Source organism: Cervus elaphus, chromosome 28, assembly GCF_910594005.1.
Source record: "Cervus elaphus chromosome 28, mCerEla1.1, whole genome shotgun sequence".
NCBI lineage: Eukaryota > Metazoa > Chordata > Mammalia > Artiodactyla > Cervidae > Cervus > Cervus elaphus.
In genome coordinates this window covers 12891768-12917518 of record NC_057842.1, presented here as the reverse complement: position 1 = coordinate 12917518, position 25751 = coordinate 12891768, and the positions used below count along the sequence as shown (strand labels likewise).

General features: G+C 41.8%; 1 protein-coding gene across 1 annotated transcript in view; it reads left to right on the top strand.

The window, feature by feature from the left end:
- The window catches only part of B3GAT2 (beta-1,3-glucuronyltransferase 2), a 92841-nt gene that overhangs the window by 14569 nt on the left and 52521 nt on the right, over positions 1–25751 (top strand). Inside the window, exon 2 of the mRNA XM_043889753.1 lies at positions 18478–18622. Coding sequence (XP_043745688.1) covers positions 18478–18622 — 145 coding nt within the window. The remainder of the gene's footprint in view (positions 1–18477; positions 18623–25751) is intronic.

The window sequence follows — 25751 nt, the reverse complement described above, 5'->3', positions numbered from 1 at the left end:
TGACTAGATGGACCTTTGTCGACAGAGTAATGTCTCTGTTTTTCAATATGTTGTCTAAGTTTGTCATAGCTTTCCTGCCAAGAAACAAATGTCCTTAATTTTTGTACACAGTATTACATATTATCTTTTGCATGTGGATATCTAGCTTTCCCCAGCACCATTACTGAAAGGACTGGCCTTTCCTCGTTGATGGTCTTGACACCCTTGTTTAAGGTCATTTGACCAAATATATGTGGCCATTTATTTCTAGGCTCTTTGTTCTACTCAACTAGTTGCTATGTTTGTCTTTTGTCAGTTCTATTCTATTTTGGTTATTGTTGATTTCTAGCAAGTTTTAAAACCCGAAACTGTGGGTCCTTCAACTTTCTTTTCCAAGGTTTTTTGGACTGTTTGGGTTCCCTTAAGATTGCATATGAATTTTAGGATGAATCTTTCTATTTCTGCAAAAACCATTGGAGTTTTGATAGGGATGGTGTTGAATTTGCATATTGCTTTGGGTAGTATTGGTATCTTGACAATATTGTCTTTGAATCCATGAACACAGAATATCATTCCATCTTTGTATGCCTTCTCTAATTTCTTCCAGCAGTGTTTTATGGTTTTCAGTGTATAAATATTTTGCTTCCTTGGTTAGGTTTATTCTTAATAACTTTGTTCTTTTTGATGTTACCTGTTAGGGGTTTTAAAAAAACACAAGTTAGTTTGGGTTTCTGTCTCATCTCTGAAAAATATTATTGTATGCTACTAGTAGAACTAAAAAAATCCAGGACTGAGAAAAAAGCTTTAGGTACACAGAGCAGCAGAATTAGATCTCAAAAGTATGGTACAGTGTAGAGAAAATGATGGAAAAAAAATCTGTTCCATAACGCCATTTATGCATGTTTAAAAACAGCACACTAAGTATTACACATTTCATGAGGATACACACAAATAAAATAATTCAAGATCTTCTGAACTGTGTTCCTTGGAAGAGTGGTTTCTGGTGAGGCCTGTCTGGTACGTGGGTGCTCAGTCTCTAAGTGGTGTGCGACTCTCTGTGACCCCAAGGACTGTAGCCCGCCAGGCTCCTCTGTCCATGGGATTTTCCAGGCAAGAATACTGGACTGGTTTGCCAGCCCAGTATTGGGCTGGTTGCTTCTCCAGGTCTGTCTAGATATGATTTTAAATGCCTTGATTCTTGTTCATGTTCATATCCAAGGCTGACCTCAAACATCATCAGAGATGAAACTTGTCCTGAAACACAGAAGGAAGAGCACCCCTTATTCCAGGCCTGGATTTGTGAAATTTACTTGGCACAGATTTTCCTAGAAACTAAATGTCTTTTGTTTCTTCAACATGTAAGCAAAGGCTTTCTCTGTTGGCGGGTCCCAGTGTCTAGGCTAAGGTTGGAGACTCTGTCCCTGAGCAGCATGGTGATGGCTGATACACATACTGTTCTTACCTACGTGCCAGAGTCATAGCCCTATGAGGCGCCTCTAAAATGTCACTATACCCATTTCCATAGGTGGAAGGAAGCACAGAGAGCCTCACCTATGGCCTGAGGCCACACAGCTAACTTGAGCTGAAACTGAGCTATGAATGATGAGAGGAGGTTTCACAGACCCGCTTCTTCACTCTGCTTTTTCAGTTTTTTGCTGTTTTTGTTTCATTTTGTGCCCTTATTTCCTTCCTTCCTTTGGTTTTGATTTTATTTTTCTTCTTTTAAAAAATGTATTGAAATGAAAACTTAGATCTTTGATTTTTCTATCTTCTTCTCATGTCTGCATAAAGTTATACACTTCACTCTAAGCACTGCATCCCACAAATTCTGGTGCTGTGCTTTCATATAGTTCATTTCAAATGTTTTCTAGTTTCCATTGATCTATTTTTTCATATCTTGTTCTATAATTTTACAAATAATTCAAAGCATGTCACTTAATTTCTGAATGCTTAGGTTTGTTATCGTCTTTGGTTCTGATTTCTAGTTCAGTTCTTTGTGGTCTGAAAACATAGGCTAGTTTCACTCAACTGAAATCTATTGAGATTTGCTTTGTCTTCGAGCGTATAGCTGTTTTCAGTGCTTGTTCCGTGTGTGCCTTAAAAGGATGTTTACTCTGGTGTTGCTGGGCAGAGAGTTTTATACACATCAATTTGTCAAGCGCTGTTTAAATTCTCTGTATCCCCACTAATGGCTAATGTGCTTGTTAACATTTCTGATTTTCATAGTGAATTTTCCTTTCTCCTTTTAAATTTATTTTTCCTTCATCTATTTTGAAGCTGTGTTATTTGGTGCCCACAACTTCAGATTTATTTTCTTCTTGATGAATTGACCCTTTCATCATTATGAAATGTCCCTCATTATCGCTGGTAATCTCTTTGTCTTGAAAGCTATTTTATCTGATACTAGTATAGCCACAGTAGCTATCATAGGCAGACTGTTTGCATGATATTCCTTTTTCCATCCTTCAATTTCATCCTATCTCTCTTCTTATGTTTAAAGTGTATCAGCTGTAAATAGCATAATGTTGCCTCTCATTTCTTTATCCATTTCACTTTTCCAATACTCTTCTCTCAAGTTAAAGACTTAACAGTCAGTAAACAAAGCACTATTTAAATAACCCCTGCTGTAAATCTTGTGTGAGTAAGCAACCTCTGTATTTTGTTGCCTATTAGACTTTCTGAATTAGGTTACCTTTCAAGACTCACCTATATTTTTACTTCCCACCAAAGTAAAGATTGGCCATGATAACTTTGTAAAATAACCTTTTACTGAGGCTACAAAGAGTCTCCTTACTATTCTAGGGAATGTCTTATCATAATCTTCCTTTTGAATATTTTCTGGGGGACTTCTCTGGTGGTCCAGAGGCTAAGACTCTGTGTTCCCAGTTCAGGGGCCTCAGGTTCAATCCCTGGTCAGGGAACATGCTGCAACTAACAGTTCACATGCTTCATCTAGAAATCCCACATAGCCAAATAAATAAAATAAGTATTTTCTGGGAGTCCTTAATTGCTTCTGTAACCTTAGAGACTTCCCTCCCTGTTTCTCTTTTATTTATTTGTCACATATTCTGAATATGCTTTCCACCAAGAGAATCAGCAATTTTTTTCTTTTCCTTAGATTCCAGGTACAGAGGTACAGCTGATCTTACTTCTCAGGTCTGACCTGCTATCAGCATCATCCTACGTGTCTCCCCATTCTGTTGTGTATTTCCTTTTATCCTTATCTTCAGGCATCTATTCTAGTATACATGCTATGGATTGTTTCATTTGTATGTGTCTTTATGAAATATATAATGTTTTGTGTGCAGTATTTTAAATGTATATAAATGGCATTATGGAATATATTTTTTCTATTTTTCTGTGTTGTAACACAGAAAAAAATGTATTTTTAATTACTATATGCATCTCTAATCCACTGCTTCTAACTGTGAAGCTTTTTTAAAAATTGAAATTCTCATAAATACTCTATTTATTTGGGAAATTAGAATTTGTCATGAGGTACTTTGCTGTATTGATCATGGTAGCACTCTAGTGCTTTATTAATTGGTGAAAAAAATTAAAATTTCAAACCTGCTACTAAGAGATCATTTTGTCAAAGACTTTGCCAAAACGGTGGTAAAGTTCCTACTTTCTGGTGAACTATGTCTGAGTAAATGTGAATGTTGCACAGTGATGACCAGTACCTCCAGCTCCTGGGAGTAACTCCCCAGGGAGGATGTCCCCAGCACTGTGGCCCTCCCCGACTCAGGGTCACACATGGTGGATCGCCCCAGTTGTTTATAAGGACCAGAGAGGGAACTGACTTACACAGCCAATGTGTAAGTCCATATCAGGAAGTCCAGATGGAGGGCAGGGTTCAGGCTGACTTAGAGAGTCAGTGGCATCATCACGGGCCCAGGGTCCCATCTCCCTGCATGCTCAGAATGTCAGCTTTTGTGCTGGCTCTTTTCCTACCAGTTATGGAATGGCTGCTGCAGTTCCAGCCATCACATCCAGACATGGCTATGTGCTGAATTCCTTAGGAGTGGGAAAGCCTTTCTCACAAGCAGCCCAGTGCCCAGAGTCCTTCCTCTGATGACTGGAACTGCCAACATTCAGAGTCATCACTGATAAGTTAGGATTCACTCTTGCTCTTGGAAGAGGGTCGCCCTCTCCTCAGTCATGTTTGGGGAAGGGGTGGAGAAGACCAGTCACTGCTAAGCTAAACTGAAGCTCAGCCAGTAAGGAAGAGAAGAGAGTAGGCATTGAGCAGGCGGCCAGCAGTGTCTGCCGCAGGCAGTCTCTGCTGCCTTTCACATCATTTCTGACCCTTGGTAAAGGTTGTGATTTTCTTCATTTGGTTCCTGCTCTTTGCTCAGTGAGTTTATGCCTAGCATTAGTTACTTGATATTGCTACAGCATTGTTATTTTCCATGGTGTTTGTTGGTATATATGGAAGCTATTAGTTTTCAGTCACCTCTGTTCAATTTTCTGGTATCTGTGTATCTCTGTAAGTTTCCATGATCCCTTTCTGGAATAACATTAGATGATAATTGAATCCTGGGAAAGAAACCCAGAGGACATTGAATGGAACAGGGGACAGAATGGAAGAGTAAGAAGACAGACAGTATTTTATTATATTCCATTTCTGTGAAAAGAGAGTTTACATCTCATTGTCTAGGGGAAAAGGAGGATTGTGTGTCTTTCTTAGAACTCACTTTAAGACACTGCTGTGTGCGACAGGGGGCTCTTTAATGTCCCAGAATATTAAACCTGATGCTGGAACTGCTGCTGCTGCTGCTAAGTCACTTCAGTCATGTCTGACTCTGTGCAACCCATGGATAGCAGCCCACCAGTCTCCTCTGTCCACAGGATTCTCCAGGCAAGAATACTGGAGTGGGTTGCCATTAACAACATCTTTTAAGAATATCTGAGTGTTTGGGGGACCTCTTTTCCCCACTAATTTCTCTGAGTAGAATGGGAGATGGGTAGTTGGTTTTCACATAGAAAAATTAAGAAACAAATGAAAGAATTTTAATTTCCTCACATACTCATAGTACTGAGGAAACCAGAAGAGAGGTCTTTACAGTCAGTGCTCATTCGAGAAAATAGGTTGAGCACAGCCAAGGGCACAGCCATAGGGAACTCTGTGTCTCCCATGCAGTGACTGATGGAAGGGATTTAAAAATCCAGTGTATGCCCCCCAGAACCCCCACCCTCTACACACACACACACACAGACACACACATGCATGCACGCACACACACAGCACATTCTGAGACCATATTCATTTCTTTAATGCTTTCAGTTCAGCAGTATCAGTTTATAACTTTTTCCTGAGTGTGGGTTGGCTTCTTTGTATCAAAGTCTGTCTGTTACACGCAAAGGCTGGTGGACTACTGAGATTAGCCATCAGGTGTGGGTTGGAGCTCCAGGTGCCTGAACTGAGTGAGCTGTGCAGTTGGACAAACACTTTCTTTATGGACTGGACATAGTGCAGAAGTGAGTGAGGTGCTGTCTGCCATTAAAGACCCCAGGACTCGGGAAATGGGGCGGGGAATGTGAGCAAAAAGAGCAGGTTTTAAAGGGGGAAACCACTTAGTGTATTGAAATATGTTAGCATGCTGATTTGTGAAAGTTTTCTGCAAACCTAACTATATATTTGATTTTTTTCATTTTTCAGTTACTACTGCATTTAAAAAACGTTTATTACAATTTTTAAAGTGCATTTACAAAAGTGTAAATGCAGTCCACTTACAGTCATGACACAATAGCTGTATTCTCCACGCTGCACAATACACTCTTGCAGCCCATCTTAGACCCAGCGGTGTGAACCTCCCACCCCCTCACCTCTATCCTGTCCCCCCATGTCCCCCGCCCCACTGGGAACCACTACATTGTTCTCTGTATCTGTGGGTCTGCTGCTTTTTCTGTTAGTTTGTTGTATTTCTTAGATTCTACATTTAAGTGATATCATACAGTATTTGTCTTCCTCAGTCTGACTTACTTCACTTGGTACAGTATCCTCCAAGTCCATCCACGTTGCCGCAGATGCCAAGTTTTCACCCTTTTTCCTGGCTGAGTACTATTCCACTGTGTTTATGTACCACATCTTTATCCAATCATCTGTTGATGGGCACTTAGGCTGCTACCACATCTTATACATTTGATTTTATATAAACTTTTCCTTTTTGATGTCCAAATAAGGATTAGCAGAGTTGTTGGCAATTAATTTATTATATTTATATTTTCAATAAGCATCCAATTTTACTAAAGTATATAGGTCTATACAAGGAGTAGTGGGACAGATGAGGCTTATTTTGAGGTTTTAGAAGGAACATATCTTAACCTTGATGGCAGGAGAGAGGATGGCTCTTGGGGAGGGGGGGGATGCACCTCCAGAGGAGAGCCTGCTCTCCTGTCCCGCGTTGTTACAGTAGCACCCTACCCTGAGGCTGGGTTTCTTTTCTGCAGCAATGCCTCATTTCCTAGAAGCCCAGCATGCGTGTGTGCTAAGTAGCTTCAGCTGAGTCTGACTCTTTGTGACCCTGTGGACTGCAGCCCGCCAGCCTCCTCTGTCCATGGCATTCTCTAGGCAAAAATACTGAAGTGGGTTGCCATTTCCTTCCCCAGGGAATCTTCCACACCCAGGGATGGAACCCTCACATAAGAGACATAAGGGTACTCTCTTACATCCACCTGCATTGGCAGGAAGGTTCTTTACCACTAGCGCCACCTGTGAAGGCTTCTAGAAGCCCGGAGGAAAACAGAAACTTAAATAGTCCTAGATTTGACTATGATAAGTCCACACAGACAACAAAATTTCCCCGTGACTGGTTGGTCTCGCCGACAGCCATCTGTTTCCTCATAAGTACATTGAGGCTAAACCTTTTTAGCAAGGATACCACAGATGAGATACTCCCTTCTGTCCTGTGTCCAGTGACGTGGCACCAAGGTCAGGTCGTCTTATGGACTCTGACGCCAAACTGGACCACTTGGTCAAGGGGTGGCCGCCAAGTCTCTCCATGGCAGAGGCGCATTTTTCTTTTATAGTCTGTAAGTGCCCCATAGACGGACACTCTGAAGAGTCATGAGTATCTTCTTTCTGGAAAACTTTTACCCAGGAGTTTGCACATCCAGTGGTGATTCTCGCTTGAATCAGTTATTGCCCAACTTGGGGCCACCCCGTGGAGCTTCTCTCTTGGTGTCCTTCTGCACTTGTTCACTGGTGTCCTTCTTAAAGGACAGCTTCTCTCTAACCAGCCCCCCAGTCTACAGCCACTCCACCCCCGCCCAATGTGTTTCAATCTGTCAGTGTCATTCATTTCAACGCTCAAATTGTTTACAGCTTGGCCAGCAACCCGTCTTTATATTCTGTCATTTAGCACTTCCTTTGCTTCTTTGATGCAAAGCATTCTAAACTCAAACTTTGTCCCCGTGTGAGACCTGGAATCAGCCACTTCTCCAAGGAGACCTGGTTCCCTTTAGTGTAGAATGGTGTTTACAAACCAGGATCTTGGTGTTAGGTGTGTTTATTGCTACTGGGGTGTTAATAGTTTTAAGACTTTTAATCATGAGTTCATATAAAAACCTCCACATGGGTTTTGTTTTTAAAACCCCAGCTTCACTGAGGGGTAATTTACTGACAATAAAATGCACTCATTTTAAGTGTAGAGTTTGGTACATCTTAACCCCCCTCTACAGGCTGGTACATACCATCTGACATACCTGTTTGCTGGCAACTGTGTGTGGTGGCTCTAATCTGCTTTCTGTCTCTACAGATGAGTCCATATATTCTAAAGCTTCGTAGACAAGGAAGGATACAGTATGCAGCCTTTGTCTGCTTTCTTTCACTCACCATTGTATTTTCGTGATTCATTCATGTTGTTATGAATATCAGTAGCTCATTGCCTTTCATTGCTGAGTAGTAATCCATTGTATGGATACATCACAATCTGTTTTTCTGTCTCAAAGCTGTATCGGGGCCATTTCCAGCTTATGGCTGTTATGAGTAAAACGGCTGTGGATATTAAGATACAAGTTCTGTGTGGACAGGTGTTTTCATTTCGCTTGGGTAAATACATCGACATAGAATGAGTGGATCAAGATATCTGCTAACCTGGTAAGACGCTGCCCAGGGGTTTCCCAAACCATTTTTACACGCCTGTAGGGAATGTTTCCTCACACTCGCATTGATCTTTGGTGTTGGCAGTCTTTTAATTTTTGCCATGCTAGTGGGCGTGCAATAGTATGTTACTGCAGCTTTCATTTCTGTAATGACTGAGGGTGTATGCTAACTGATCATTCCTGTTTCTTGGATGAAATGTCTTCAAATCTTTGGCCAGTTTTTAAACTGTCTGTGGTGGCTATGCTTTAGGCTTTTTTATTGAGCTGGGAGAATTCTGTGTATTCCCAATACAAGTCTTCTGTTACATATATGTGCTGCTGCTGCTGCTAAGTCACTTCAGTCGTGTCTGCGACCCCATAGACGGCAGCCCACCAGGCTCCCGGGTCCCTGGGATTCTCCAGGCAAGAACCCTGGAGTGGGTTGCCAGTGCCTTCCCCAGGCACATATATGTATGGGGGTATTTTCTCCAAGCTGGTGACTTACTTTAAAATTTGGTGAACCAGTATCTTTGGGAGAGTTAAAAATTTTAAGTTTGATTAAGTCCAATTTGTGAATTGTTTAGGGTCCATATTTGTAAGACCTTTCTGAGGAATCTTTGCCTATATATATAACAGTTTGCATCTGGTAATCCCAAATTCCCAATCCCTCCTTCCCCTACCCCTCCACAAAAAGTTTCTTTAAAAAAAAAATATTATATTATATTAATATATAATTATATAATTATATAAATATATATAATATACATTCAATTAATATAATTATATATAATATATAAGTATATATAATATGAATAAAATTATAAATAATATATATAATAATTATATAATTATTAATTAATTAATATTATAATATTAACTTCTGCTGTACAGCAAAGGGATTCAGTTATGCATACATATGTGTATATACATATATATATTCTTTTCCATTACGGCTTATCACAGGATGTGGAATACAGTTTCCTGTGCTATGCAGTAGGACCTTGTTGTATAAACACTAATTTGCATCTGCTAATCCCAAACCCCCAGTCCATCCTTACCCCACCCCTCCACAAAGGGTTTCTTTTCTATTTCCTTCTACAAGTTCTCTAGCTTAAGCTTTCGTGCTTATGTCCATGATCCCATTGAGTTAGTCTTTATGAATACTGTGAGATACAGGGGTGGAGATGATTCCCTCCCTTCCCTCACCCGTGAAGGTCCTTTTGTTCCAGCGCAGTGTGTTAAAGACTATCCTTCTCCCCACTGAGTCCTCTTGGCATCTTAGGGGGGAAAAATCGGCCAGGCATATGTGGGAAGAGCTGTTTCTGAATTCTGTCATCTCTCCCATTTACCCCCGTGTCTGTCTTTACACTGGCACCACGGTGTCTTCACCTGTGATAAGCTGAGCTCAGCCAGCTCCTCCCAGGACTCACAGTCAAGTGCCCTCAAGCAAGTGACATAATTAAGTCTAGCTGGCTGTGTGTGAGCAGTATTGCATTTTTTGTATTAAAACTAAAGGACTAAAACTTCAGCCTGATTGATTGTCATTTACTAATGTTTTTAATTACGTCCCTTACCCATATATTTCTCATAGCTGTTATTGTTTCTAATGGGGTCTTTTACATACATAAGAAAGCCTTCCTAAGTGATCAATGCAAAGAAATAGAGGAAAACAATAGAATGGAAAAGACTAGAAATCTTTTGAAGAAAATTAGAGATACCAAGAGAACATTTCATGCAAAGATGGGCTCAATAAAGGACAGAAATGGTATGGACCTAACTGAAGCAGAAGATATTAAGAAGAGGTGGCAAGAATACACAAAAGAACTGTACAAAAAAGATCTTCACGACCCAGATAATCACGATGGTGTGATCACTCACCTAGAGCCAGACATCCTGGAATGTGAAGTCAAGTGGGCCTTATGAAGCATCATTATGAACAAAGCTAGTGGAGGTGATGGAATTCCAGTTGAGCTATTTCAAATCCTGGAAGATGATGCTGTGAAAGTGCTGCATTCAATATTCCAGCCAGTTAGGAAAACTCAGCAGTGGCCACAGGACTGGAAAAGGTCAGTTTTCATTCCAATCCCAAAGAAAAGCAATGCCAAAGAATGATCAAACTACCACACTCATCTCACATGCTAGTAAAGTAAAGCTCAAAATTCTCCAAGCCAGGCTTCAACAGTACGGGAACCATGAACTTCCACATGTCCAAGCTGGATTTAGAAAAGGCAGAGGAACCAGAAATCAAATTGCCAACATCCATTCAATCATAGAAAAAGCAAGAGAGTTCCAGAGAAACATCTACTTCTGCTTTATTGATTACACTAAAGCCTTTGACTGTGTGGATCACAGCAAACTCTGGAAAATTCTTAAAGACATGGGAATACCAGAACACTATCTGCTGCCTGAGAAATCTGTATGCAGGTCAGGAAGCAACAGTTAGAACTGGACATGGAACAACAGACTGGTTCCAAACTGGCAAAGGAGTACATAAAGGCTGTATATTGTCACCCTTCTTATTTAACTTCTATGCAGAGTACATCATGTGAAACGCTGGGCTGGATGAAGCACAAGCTGGAATCAAGATTGCCAGGAGAAATATCAATAACCTCAGATATGCAGATGACACCATCCTTATGGCAGAAAGCAAAGAAATACTAAAGAACCTCTTGATGAAAGTGAAAGAGAAGAGTGAAAAAGTTGACTTAAAACTCAACATTCAAAAAATGAAAATCATGGCATCTGGTCCCATCACTTCATGGGAAGTAGATGGGGAAACAATGGAAACAGTGAGAGACTTTATTTTCTTGGGCTCCAAAATCACTGCAGATGGTGACTGCAGCCATGAAATTAAAAGACTCTTACTCCTTGGAAGAAAAGCTATAAGAAACCTAGACAGCGTGTTAAAAAGCAGAGACAATACTTTGCCAACAAAGGTCCATCTAGTCAAAGCTATGGTTTTTCTGGTAGTCATGTATGGATGTGAGAGTTGGACGATAAAGAAAGCTGAACGCCAAAGAATTGATGCTTTTGAACTGTGGTGTTGGAGAAGACTTTTTTTTTTTTTTTTTTTTTGGAGAAGACTCTTGAGAGTCCCTTGGACTGCAAGGAGATCAAACTAGTCAATCCTAAAGGAAATCAGTCCTCAACATTCATTATAAGGACGGATGCTGCAGCTGAAACTCCAATACTTTGGCCACCTGATGTAAAGAACTAGCTTAATTGAAAAGACCCTGATGCTGAGAGAGATTGGGGGCAGGAGGAGCAGGGGACGACAGAGGATGAGATGGCTGGATGTCATCACCGACTCAATGGACATGAGTTTAAGTAAGCTCCGGGAGTTGGTGCTGGACAGGGAAACCTGACGTGCTGCAGTCCATGGGGTTGCAAAGAGTCAGACATGGCTGAGTGACTGAACTGACTGACTGATATACTGTTTGCACATTAAATCTGCAGGAACAGTCCTCATCCTCATCTGTGCAACAGTATTGCCTCACTGTGTACAGCACATCCCCTACATACAAACCTTCTGATTGTGAATGTCGGTGACGTGAATCTGCGCGTGCATGTCCAGTCACACACGTAAGTTCATGTGTCTGGTGTATGCTGTCATGCATGTGCCTCTTCTACAAGTCGGTGTGCTTATAGAGTACTAGAAAAAGTACCGCTAGTAGTATTTATATTACTAGAAGCACTCTAGGACTTCTACTGTACAGGAAAGCACACAAAAGCACATCACTGAAATTGTACAGTGTCTTTATTCCAGGCTCAGGAGGTCACCTGTGAAGAGAGGAAAAGGAGCTACTACCCAGATGTAACTGGATCACTTTTTCAAGAGGGCAGATAGAATTGAATCCAGTAAGGAACCTGCGCCATCAGAGTCAGGCGTGAGTGAAATCGCAGCTTGCCCTCCGTCTCCTATCGCTGGCGATCCTTCAGCTCCACGGTCTCCCACCTCCTCTCTCTCCCCCACTCACTCACTCTTCTTCCCTGTCCGCTTGATGCCCAGCCCCTGCATGCCCTGTATTTTCAAGGCACTGTACTGTAAAGGTGTTTTATTTTTTGTACCTGTGTAAAAAGTATTATGTGTCTCCTACAGTACAGTATTATATACACGATTGCTAGTTGAATACCTGGGCTAACTTTGTTGGACTTAGGAACAATTTGGACCTAGGAACATGCTTTCACGATGAAACTCATTCTTATGTAGGGACTTATTGTACTTGGAATGTGTGACTCATCTGGTCTGCTTTCTAGGTGCCTACTTTGGCGAGAGGACTGTCCCCCGTGAGAGCACAGGCTGGTAAAGAATCACATGTAGGTTCAGCTTTGGGGGCTGTGTTGGGGGGCGGAGAGGGGGCTGGCCTGGCGCTGCTGCAATCCAGCTGCTGTCGCCTTAAGGGGATCCAGCCCAGCGCACCAGATCGTCAAGGAGGCCAGATGGCTTGGGGTCTACTATGTCTCCATTTAAAATGCAAAACCTCTGTACAGGCCAGTCCAGACTCTCCTCTCAGGCCACGTACGGCCAGATGCCCTGCTATGATCTCTGGTCCACATGGTGACTGAGGGCAGGGAAGTGAGTGAGAACTTGACCCTACGCTAGAGAATAAGTCTGCATCATCCCCTACCCATCAGGGCTGGACAGAGAAGGAGTAGCCACTCCAGGTGCTGTGGAAAGAAAATTTTAAAACAGACTTCATATTTAACACAGTTTTGGAATTACCGAAGAACTGAAGAGAGTGCCCCCATATCACACACCCAGTTCCCCCTGTTGCTAACATTATATATCAGTATGTTACATGTGTTAAATGTATTGTAATGAATGAACCAAATTCGCTAGAGTCTGTTCTTTATTCAGATATCCTTAGTATTTACCAGGTATCCTTTTTCTGTTCCAGGATCCTTTTCTGGACACCACATTACATTCAGTCATGTCTCTGTAGGTTCCTCTTTGGCTGTGATAGTTTCTCTGATTTTCCTTGGTTTTGATGACCTTGACAATTTGGAGGAGTGTAAGTGAAAGTGTTAGTCGCTCAGTCCTGTCCAACTCCTGGCAACCAAACAGACTGTAGCCCGCCCGGCTCCTCTGTCCATGCAATTCTCCAGGCAGGAATACTGCAGTGGGTAGCCATTCATTTCTCCAGGGGATCTTCCCAACCCAAGGATTGAACCTGGGTCTCCTGCACTGCAGGCAGATTCTTTACCACCTCAGCCACCAGGGAAGCCGTGTTTTTAATGACTTTGATGCTTTAAAAGAGTACAGGTCAGGTATACTGTAGCATGCCACTCCACTGAAGTTTCTCTGAGGTTTTCCGCATGATTAGAATATGGTTGTGGATTTGGGGGAATAAAAGTACCATTTTCATAATATCAGGTTAAGGGTACCTACTATCTACACTTTTGTATAGCTCATTATTTTGCACTGTTTCTTCTCTAGCCACTGGGACCTCTTTCAGCTGGCTGTGTTCTTCAGACAGACCCTCATTGATGTGGGTTTGTGTGGGATCTTTGCCTTTTAAACCCCTCCTTACTTTCTGGTGCTGCAGGATGATTTAGGCTCATCTTGTGTATTTCCCATCTCTGTGCTGGAACTGGCCGTTTCTCCAAGGAGCCCTGGTTCTTTTATTAGAAAGACCCACAGAGGTTAGAAAAGCCCGTGGAGGGACAGTGCCACTCGCAGCATATCAAGGGCACATGCTGTCAGCATGACTTAAACCCGTGGATGGTGTCCTTGAGTTTTCTGCACTGTGACGTTTCTTCCACGCTGATCTCTCTAAAAGGGAGTTCCTATGCAGCCCACGACGAAGGAGCTCTCCCTCCTTGGTTGAGAGGAGGGCCACCTACATATGGAATTTGGAATTCTTCTGAGTAGGAAGTTGGTATATTCCCCCTTTGATGATTTATTCACACATTTGTTTATATACTTCAGTTGTATTTGTGTTTAGTGTTTATTTTGTAGTTTGTAATCCAATTTTGTTGATCAAGTTGTTCCATCTTTGGCCATTGAGTAGAGTCCTATGGGCCTTTTTATATGTCCCCATCAATGTGTTTGTTTTGTGTTTTTGAATGCCTCCTTGCTTTCTGGCTCTGAAGATACCTGGGATCATCTTGTATATTTCTGCGCCAGCCCTGGAGTCAGCTGCTTCTCGAGCAGCTCTGGTTCCCTTTATTAGCGCACGGTGTTAGGAACCATGATCTGGGGCCAGGTGGGCCCGTTGCTGCTTCCAGGCCCCTCAGAGGACAGAGCAAGGAACTGTGTGTGTACTAACCAGCGTACACACGTGTCTATCTATTGCTGTTGTTTAGTCTCTAAGCTGTGTCTGACTCCTTTGCAATTCCATGGACAGTAGCCCGCCAGGCTCCTCTGTCCATAGGATTTCCCAGCCAAGAATACTGGAGTGGCTTGCCATTTCCTGCTCCAGATCTTCCAGAGCCATGGATCCTGCTTGGCAGGTGGATTCTTTACCACTGAGTCACCTGGGAAGCCCCATCCATAACCATCTCTGTAGTAAGCTGTAACCATCTATAACCCTCTCTATATGAAGCTAAACATGAGTTCATACTGATGTCTCCAGCTCTCATCCATAGCCACCGGGGTCATGCTGGTCTTCTCTTTTGCCGTCTGTAAGTTCTCACTCCAGCAGTGAGAAGCCTGGCTCCCAGCAGCCACTGTCCGAAATGAATCTATTTTATTAAGGAATGCAGGAGAACGTTCCTGTCCGCGACCTGAAGCACTTGAGTTGCCTCCTTTCTGGAAAGTCCTGGGTCTTCGTGTCCACAGTGGCCAGTGCTTCTCGTGCTGTGGGCTTAGCTCAGGACTATGTCCCGGAGGAAGCCTCAGCAGGTTCCAGACCAGATCAGAATCTCTGAAATGTACCTCATAGCACCATCTGCTCCCTTAGAGCCCTTATCAGCATAAGATTTAAGTAGCTTGTTTTGCAGTTGATTGTGTTACTGACTTTTCTTTCCCGGAACATTGGCTTCATAGGCACGGACCTCATCCACCTCGCTCAGAGGCTGGCACTGGATGCATATTATATATGTGACTGATATTTAGTGGAAAGATACAGGAGGTGTGAAGAGATGTGAGGTGTGGTCTTCTAGACTTTCTACCCAATGACACAAGAGAAGGGTTGAGTATACAGCATTAGGGGCATTTCTGCTTCTAGAATTCTTAGCTCCTTTAAGTAATTAGCTTCTGCCCCTCAGAAGCTCGTGCTGCGTAAATGGTTGCATATGGAAATCAAAATTATCTGGAAAAAAAAAGAAAAGATCCCGGGCAATATCCAGTTATGTGAAGGACACTGTGTGGAGTGAATAGCGCTGAGCCAAGGAACTGTTAGTTGAAGGAAATGGATGGTGAATCAGATGCAACAGAGAAAACAGACATGATGCTAATTTTCAGACTTGTTCCAAAGAAAATTTATGGATGTGCTGGATCATATAAATGTAGCTTCTCTGTTGGAAAATACCAGGTGTTTATGCACAATATTGGAAAGGACCCTGGGCTCCAGGTGCACACTCTCTGCTTCTTCATCACATTTGCAGCTCTCTTTCCTGTCTGTCTTTAGTTCTAAATGTGTATGCTGCCACATTTAGGGTGATTTTTTTTATTGTCGGTTTGGGGTGGCTTTTTCACCACTGAAATTATTAGTTTAAAAAGAAGGACATGGGATGTAAAATATTTTATTGTATTTCTACTCCTTGAAGTTGCCTATAGCATTTCATGTTTTATAAGATCAAGGATTTTGCTCATTTCCCTTTGGAAAAAAAATAATATGACTTTCACTTACCAGTAGGTCTTAAAGGAAGCTAAAGACACTTGTTTAACTTTCTGTTTCACTCTAAGGGCATTCTGATGATAACGGACATGTGATCTGAAGTGTTCCAGTCCTGCAGCTGGCTGCAGGTCCCCAGACAGGGACCAAAGCCCTGTAGCTTCAAGTTGCAGGAACAAAGTTGGCTTAAGGAAACAGGAGCTGGTTGCTGGGAAGGGTCGCCAGACGTGGAGTGCAGGGCAGTTCCTTGCCTCCCTGCTCTCCTGGAGGAGATGCAGACAAACCAACACCCCCTGCCCTGGGGAGTTTGAAGGCATTTAGCCTGGAGGAGTGTGGAAACGTACCTAACACATCTTGTGGTCCTTCAGCCATTGGGTCTGCTTGTGATCTGGGCTGGTTGCTTGTGAGTCCTGTCCATTTAACTGGGAGTCACAGCCGGAGGAGTAAGTGATAGAGTACGGCTCTGGTGTTGAATAAAGAGGAAGAAAATGCCTTTGGGACCAGACCTGGTTATACGTTGTGAATCTTATTAATATGCAAAGTGTTTCCTCACTTTCTTAACATACAGCGCTTTACTCCTCGATTTCAAACTGGAGCTCACACCAGGTACCTGGAATTGTGCCGTGACATAGCTGCTGCTTTGTGCTAAGAAAGTAGGAAAACTTTTAAATATCGGGAATTATTTTAGTTTTAGGAAAATGCTTTTAGTTTTAATAGGAACAGTCATCATTACATCCCCCTCCCCTCAGAAAAGAATGTAGCTGCCAAGGACTCCTTAAGGAGCAGCGATGGAATGAAAAGGACGCAGAACAAAGATGGGTCCCAGGGGTGGCGTGCAGATGCTCTGCAAATAGCGCTGCCATTTTCCTGTAAAATGCCTGGCACACTCTGTAATGCAATGGTCCTGCACCGCCAGGCTGTATGATGAAGGATTCCACACTGAATCTCAGAAGCATGCATACATGGCAAAAGCATCTGGATCTTTCCGAAGTTGTAGACTAGAGGCATCCCTAGGCGCCCACGGGAGATTGGCTCCAGGACCCACTGCGGGTACAAATCTGAGGATGCTAAAGTGCCAACCTGGACCCTCCGTATCCACAGGTTTGGCATCTGTGGGTTCAACGAACTGTGGATATGATGTGCTGCCCGTATTTAAGTGACTGACATTTTAAAATTTAGCATACTTGGAAATATAATCCTGCCACATCACCTGTGTTCAATAGTCATTGCTTCTCCTTTAGCACCCGATCTGCTGAAAAAATAAAACATGAACAGATGTTTGGTCTGAGCTACTCTCAGGAATTTGGAGCATGCAAACAAACCCTACATGTTCTAGCATGAAACTGGCACAGAGGTGTGAAGAGTTACTTCTTTGGTTCATCTCGTTACCCAGAACCCTAGGCCATTCTGGAATCTGTGGGCAAAATCCTTCATGTCTTACACTGTCCCGTTTGAAGTGAAAAGCCAGGCATTGAACCCATCTGGTTGTGTTTGCTAGTCCCTGTGGGAGTGTTCCCGGTTACGTGTGTTCTACTCTTTAAGGAAATTTCTCTTTTCCTGTTTCCGATCTCCTTCCATTCTTCTCCTGTCTGTCTGCCTCTTTGCCCGTGAGGTACCTCTTCACAGCACAGCTCATCCTGATTTCTTGCTACCCATGATTCACATATCCGGTATCACATGGTGCTCACATCCTTATCAAGAATGTTTCGGCCTTTGCTATATGCAGGCACAGCCTATGCGTTGTCAGGAGGACACCCACCCAAGTCTGAGATGGGGTCTGCTTACCAGCTTTCCACATTTAAACATTTAGTGCTCCAGGAAAAAGCAGTTTAGGAGCTGAAACATCACAGGCATTTTAAGGAAATATCAAAAAAAGGACACAGCGCTATTTTTGTGCCTTGTTAGACACAAGGCCATTTTGTCACTGTAAGAAAAACATGTATTAGATTTAACTTGGTTTTTCAGTATGCTTGGCTTTGAGATATCAAACGAAAAAATGGAAATGTTTCCATTTTCTGCAGTGTGCAAGAAGACAGGGGTCTGAAGGTGGAGTGAATTGAGAAGAGAACTGTATTTCTGTGAACTTTGAGTCTTTCCCCTTAAAGAAATCTAGGAGATAAACTTCTGGTGGAGGGCTGTCTTTGCCCAGAGCTCCATGAAGCACAAGAGCGTGTACCTGGAGAGGATCAGAGATTCCAGTCACTGGCACGGGGCATTCCTCGCGAATTTGGCCAAACTGCCTTTGAAAGGCAAGCGAATTTAGGGTACATTTTTCTTTCTGTCAGTCCGGAGGGTGCCTGGTGTCTGAGCGGAACTCCTGCTGTTACTGGACGTGCGGTTCCCCGGGGATCAGCCAGCCTCCTCATTTCTGGAGGTACCGAGTATTGTTGCAGATTCAGCTTTGAGACACGGAGACAATATCTGATGGCCACAACTTAGCTTCCAAGGAGGTGCGCGATGTTCAGACACCGACCCACTTTATTTCTCAGCCCTGAGCCCCTGACTGAGTCCAGGGCGGCACAGGGCAGTGAATTGAAAATCTCCACTCCATTTCTAATGTGGCTCACTTTCCTTTCCTCCTTTCAGGGCCTTTTCCCTAAGGAACCTTCAACCACTTCTCTTTCTGCTTTTGTAGATGCGAACGACTCGCAAGGTATCCGTCTGGCCGGTGGGCCTGGTCGGCGGGCGGCGCTACGAACGTCCGCTGGTGGAGAACGGCAAAGTCGTGGGCTGGTACACCGGCTGGAGGGCGGACAGGCCTTTCGCCATCGACATGGCAGGTGAGGCGCGCGGATGGCGGGGTTTGTTCCCGCCGCCTCTCCTGGGTGTAACTGCACCGGGGGAAGGACGCTTTGAAAGACTGCTTTGGTTCAACCCTAGGCTGTATTACGTTCAGCCGATGAACTATTTAACTAAACCCTCAAAGCAGGCTTTGGGGGTAATTCAAGGAGAAATTTATTTTGGGGGTGATTAGAAAATGCTCATTCCACTTTGTCACCTGTCCATACAGCCATCCCTTTGTCCAGGGTGGGCTGGGGACAGGGGAGCTGGTGGGGACCAGACGTGGCCCAGGTTTCACAGGCTCTGCAGCCTGCAACTCTCTCTGCTTTAAGTCCAACTGGTTATAATATATCACATGTGTGCAGGTTATAGTATAATCACATGTGTTATAATATATCACATGTATAATATATCACATGTGTACTGGTTATAGTGTAATCACATGTGTTATAATATATCACATGTATAATATATCACATGTGTACTGGTTATAGTATAATCACATGTGTTATATCACATGTATAATATATCACATGTGTACTGGTTATAGTATAGTCACATGTGTTATAATATATCACATGTATAATATATCACATGTGTACTGGTTATAGTATAATCACATGTGTTATAATATATCACATGTGTACTGGTAAATGTAACAGGGATATGGTATAGGCAAGCCAATCATTTTGATGATTGCTGATACATTTAGTGCTTATTGATACATTTAGTAACTAAAATATAAAATTGGATGACTGGTTGTTCAAACAGGGATTGACATTAAATATAACTGTCTTTTGAAGTTCTTGAAATGAAACTGTCTTTGACATTGGTTGAAGACCAACCAACTAAATTGAATAAAACCTACAGTAGACCACAAATTCTAAAATGCTGCTTCATCACAAAGCAACTCATTTTCTAGGGGTTATATAAAATGATGCCTGTGATTACTCTAGAAGGATGCAGTTTGAAACATGAGGCTTGGAGGCAAAAAAAAAAAAAAAAAGAAAAATCACTGACATCTGTAACCTAGAAGATGAAGGCAGAGAAGCTTCAAAATTGATCTCATCCATCTTCAGATCTGAAACAGAGCTCTGTCTGTCAGCCTGGGCTTGGTCAAGCTTTTGTGTGTTATTTCCCAGCTGTAGTCGGAGTCACTACATTTGGAATTCTGATGGGATGGAGGCTGTGTTCTGACTGGCTTTATCACTTTAGTTCTGACAGTACTATAAATTTGAGGGAGTAAGGCTATGAAGAGGACTACGGATGAGAGCTGCTGGAGAGAGCCTTGTGGACCGCTGGTCCACTGCCCTGCGTCACAGGAGAAGACAGGCTAGGACATCCTTACTCAACATTTCCTGAGTGCCTCATTTGGGGACCAGGTGTCATGGCCTGTGACCCTTCCCTGATCCTCCTCTCCCAAACCCTTTCCCTGCATCCTAATCTCTCCATCACTCTTCCAATCCAAGCCCTACTCCTCATCCCCCAGTTCTTACCGCCCCAGAGCTGGGCTGGCCTCTCAACCAAAGCATCTTCCCGAAGGCAGACGGAGAGGCAGGTCAGCCGTATTTGGAAGGTCTCAAGGATTCTCAAAAGAGTTGTCTCCTCAGTCCAGTCTGAGTTTGCGGCTCTGAAAGTATGACTGACTGACTGACTATAACTTATAACGTGTCTTTTGAGAATCAAGGTTTTTTGTTTTTTGTTTTTCTGTTCAGAAGTATCCCTTTGAGCAGACTTGAGTACTATTAGGAAAAATCTTGTGCTTCTCAGGGAGTTGGTCTCCTCATGTGGAATGAGGGAGTGAGTGACTGGTGAGCTCTTCTCTAATGAATTCCTCCCTTCCCTGGCTTCCAACCTTGGAAGTCCAAAGAAAAGTCCAGGTCCCTGGATTCTAAGTGAGGGTGTGACTGCTAACACAGCCAGCTGGCAGATAGCTGGTCCTAATTGTCCCCAGAGCCTTGCCTGAACTTCCCAGGAGCATCTCTGCCCATCACCCTGCAAGGTAACTTCAAGGTGAGAATAACATGGATACATCTTCCTGGATTTTGCTGTAAGAGCTTTATGTAGATGATCAAGCATCCAGTAAACAGTAAGCCCATTGAGTGTTTTGCATTGCTTCCCCCAGAATTTGGATCCAAATAGATATATCCAAAATTCAAGAAAGGCACATGGGTTTTGTGATTTAGGCTGGATAATGATAAGATATTTGATGCTCTTTCACTGCCAAAATCTCTGGGAAACCTTTCTCCATGACATGACTTATATTTAGATTTTTCTAAGCCCCTTATTATATTTCAAAGCATAAGAGCTATCATAAAAAAATGAATGATTTGCTAATTTTGTATTAATTATAATTATTTTAAAATAGGAATAAAATTTCTGCCTCAAAGAAAACAACTTTTGAAACACTAAATTATTTTATTCACGCATGAATTTGCTTTGCAAGTTAGTTTTCGGTAAATTATTGATATTTTTGGAAATCTTTACCTGACAGTGATTGGTAAGATTGATAGATAAAGATCTGACTTTGAGGCAGTTTGTTCTCATCCTAAAACTTGAAACTCCACAGCTTTGTTTAGATTCCATATAATCCATTTATTCTTAGTGGGACAAGAGGAAGATCTTTTGAATGTTCTTGTACAAACGATACTTCCCACCCCAATTTCAAGGGACAGATACCCACAGTCACAATCTCTGGAGAGAAGGAAGCAGAAAGCCTGCTTCCCTGCTGCACCCAGGAAAGCCTGAGAAGCACTGCTTTAAAAATGGTTGTGATCATTGCATGACAGGCCCGCATTGGAGCCCGGGCCTCACTTGGATTGCCACAAACTGATTAAAAATGTAACTGGCAGCTGCATGGGGACCTGGCTCCTTGGGCCAGCACCAGCCTGAAGGCCCATGGAATGTGGAGCCAGCCATGTGAGATTGTTACCTGCAGGCCCACAGCCCCATGAGACGAACATCCCTGTAGCCAGCCAGGCCAGGGTCCAGGCTCCCACCAGCACACTCACAGTAGCCAGCCCAGCCACAGAAGAAGAAGGCACGCAGCCCACAGAGGAGGCACCCCTAGAGCATATAGCTCTGGAAGAGTAGCCTGTGGGGCCCCATAGGACATCTCCTACATGAGGCCACTTCTCCAAGATCGAGAAACGTTAACCACCCCACCTAACACATAGAAATAAACAAACCTGGGCAAAATAAGGAGATGGAACAGTATGTTCTAAATCAAAGAACAGGACAACCTCAGAAAGAGAACTAAAAAAAGTGGAGATAATAAATTTATCTGATAAAGAGTTCAAGGTGGTAATTATAAACAAGCTCATCAAACTCAGAAGAATGAACAAACATGGTGAGAATTTCAAGAAAGAGCTAGAAAATGTAAAGAAGAATGAAGCAGAATTTAGGAATACAGTAAATGAAATAAAAATTACACTAGAAGGAATCAACAGTAGTTTAGATAATATAGAGGAACAGGTCAGTGATCTGGAAGACAGAGTAGTAGAAATCAAGCTGAACAGAAAAGAAAAATTTTAAATGGTGGTAGTTTAAGAGACCTCTGGGACAACATCAAGTGTACTAACGTTCACATTAGAGGGCTCTCAGAAGGAGAAGAGAGAGAGAAAGAAGAGGTAGATAACTTATTTGGAGAGAAAAGTAGCTGAAAACTTTCTTAACCTGGGAAAGGAGATTGACAGCCAGGTCCAGGAAGCAGAGCGTCCCAAAAAAGATGAACTCAATGAGGTCCACACCAAGACATTATAATTAAAGTGGCAATTATTAAAGAGAGACTCTTAAAAGCACCAAAAGAAAAGCAACTAGTCACATACAAGGGAACTTCCATGTGACAATCAGCTGTCTTTTTGTCAGGAACTTTGCTGGCCAGAAGAGAGTGGCATGATATATTCAAAGTGATGAAAGGAAGAAAAAACAGGAATACTCTACCTAAGAATACTCTACCTAGCAAGGTTAGCATTCAGATTTGAGGAGAAAGGATTTTAAAGGTAAGCAAAAGTTAAAGGAATTCAGTACCACTGGGCTTCCCTTGTGGCTCAGCTGGTAAAGAATCTGGCCTGCAATGTGGGAGACCTGGCTTTGACACCTGGGTTGGGAAGATCCCCTGGAGAAGGGAAAGGCTACCCATTCTAGTGTTCTAGCCTGGAGAATTCCATGAACTGTATAGTCCACGGGATCTCAAAGAGTCAGGCACGACGGAACCACTTTCACTTTCTTTCACTTTCAACCAGCTTTGCAAGATATAGTTAAAGAGGCTACTTTAAACAGAAAAGACCACAACTAAAAATATGAAAATTATAGAAGGAAAAAAATATCATTGGTAAAAGCAAATATATAGTAAAAGCAATAGATCAGCTGCTTAAAAAGCTAAAAGACTAAAGTATAAAATCATCTGTATCCACAATAAGAAGTAGTTAAGAAATACACAAACAAAAAGATGTAAAATAATAACACTAAATAGACTAAATGTTCCAATCAGAGAACATAGAGGAGCTGAATGGATAAAAAACAAGATCCATGTATATGCTACCTACAAGAAATTCACCTCATCTCTAAAGACACATGAAGACTGAATGTGATGTCATGGAAAAAGGTATTCCACATAAATGGAATTGAAAAGCAGGGTATAGCAATACTTACATCAGATGAAAGGCTTTAAAACAAAGAAGAAATGAGACAAAAATGAATATTATATAATGATAAAAGGATCGACCCATCAAGAAGATATAATAATTGTTAATGTATAGGCACCCATTATCAGTTCAGTTCCGTCGCTCAGTCGTGTCCAACTCTTTGCGACCCCATGAATCGCAGCACGCCAGGCCTCCCTGTCCATCACAAACTCCCAGAGTTTACTCAAACTCACGTCCATCGAGTCGGTGATGCCATCCAGCCATCTCATCCTCTGTCATCCCCTTCTCTTCCTGCCCCCAATCCCTCCCAGCATCAGGGTCTTTTCCAATGAGTCAACTCTTCGTGTGAGGTGGCCAAAGTACTAGAGTTTCAGCTTCAGCATCAGTCCTTCCAATGAACACCCAGGACCGATCTCCTTTAGGATGGACTGGTTGGATCTCCTTGCAGTCCAAGGGATTCTCAAGAGTCTTCTCCAACACCACAGTTCAAAAGCATCAATTTTTCAGCGCTCAGCTTTCTTCACAGTCCAGCTCTCCCATGCAACCATTATAGGAGTACCTAAATACATAAAGCAAATATTAACAAACACAAAGGGAGAAAATAATATAATACATTACAATATTATTAATAATAGGGACTTCAGTGCCCTACTTATATCAGTGGACAGATAATCTAGACAGAAAATCAATAAGGAAAACTGACTTTAAATGACACATTAGAGCAAATGAAGTTAATAGATTCAGAACACTTCATTAAAAAATAGCAAAATGTATACTCTTTTCAAGTGCACATGGAACACTTTCCAGGATAGATCACACAAAACAAGTTTCAGCAAATGTAAGAAAATTGAAATGATATCAAATGTATTTTCTGATCATAACAGTATGAAAATAGAAATCAAATACAGGAAAATAATGCAAAAAACCCAAATATGTGGAGACTAAACAACATACCACTAAACAACCAATGAGTCTTGAAGAACTCACAGAGGAAATTTTAAAAAATACCCAGAGACAAATGAAAATGGAAGCATAAAGTACCACAGTCTATGGGACACAGCAAAAGCAGTTCTTAGAGGGGAACTAGAGGCATAAAGGCCCACCTCAGGAAACAGGAAAAATCCCACATAAACAATCTAGCATTACACCTAAATGAACTAGAAAAAGAAAAACAAAACCAGAAGGTAGTCAAAGGAATGAATCATAAAGATCAGGACACTAATAAATGAAACAGAGAGCAAGAAAAAACAATAGAAAAGATCAGTGAAACTCAGAATGGTACTTTGAAAAGATAAATTGATAAAGCTTTAACCAGACTCAGCAAGAGGAAAAGAGGGGATCCAAATAAATAAAATCAGAGCTGAAAGAGGAGACATTACAACCAACACCACAGAAACACAAAGGATTGTTAGACATCACTACAAAAATTTCCAATAAAATGGATAATATATTATAGAAGAAATGAATAAATTCCTAAAAATGTATAATCTCTCAAGACTGAATCAGGAAGAAATATAAAATATGAGCAGACCCAGTTACCACTAATAAACTGGAATCAGTCAGTTAAAAACTCTTAACAAATAAAAGTCCAGGACCAAACAGTATCATAGGTGAATTTTAGAAAAATTTAAATAGGAGTTAATGCCTATTCTTCTCAAACTATTCTATTACAAAGAGGAAGGAATGTTTCCAAACTCATTTTATGAGGCCAGCATCATCTTGATACCAGAGACATCACAGACACCACAGAAAAAAGAAAGGACAAAGAAAGCAAAAATAAATTAATAGGACATTATTACTAAGGGACATAGATGCAAAAGTCCTCAACAAAATGTTAGCAAACTGAATTCAACAAAACATTAAAGTGATTATACACCGTGATCAGATGGGATTTGTTCAAAGGCTGCAAGGATGGTTCACTACCCACAAATCGAGTGATGTAATACACCACATTAACAAGCTGGGGAATAAAAGTCAGTGTCATCTCAATAGATGCAGGAAAAGCTTTTGACAAATTCAACATTCATTTATGATAATAACTCATAGAAATTTGGTATAGAGGGAACATACCTCAATATAATGAAGTCCATATACAACAAAAACACAGCCAACAGTGAAAAGTTTAAAGAATTTCCTATAAGATCAGGAGTAAGACAAGATAGCCACACTTATCAAAATAGTAGCCAACTCCTAGCCACAGCAGTTAGACAAGAAAAAGAAATTCAAACTGGAAAGGGAGATGTAGAACTATCACTATTTTCAGATGATGTGATACTGTATTTAAGACATCCTAAAGATGCCATCAAAAAACTATTAAAAATAATAATTGAATTCAGTAAAGTTTCAGTGTACAAAATTAACATCTGTTACCTTCCTACCTGTTAACAATGAACTACCAGAAAGAGAAATTAGGAAAATAATACTATTTACAAGTGCATCAAAAAGAATGAAAAGCCTAGGGATAAATCTAATTCAAGAGGTA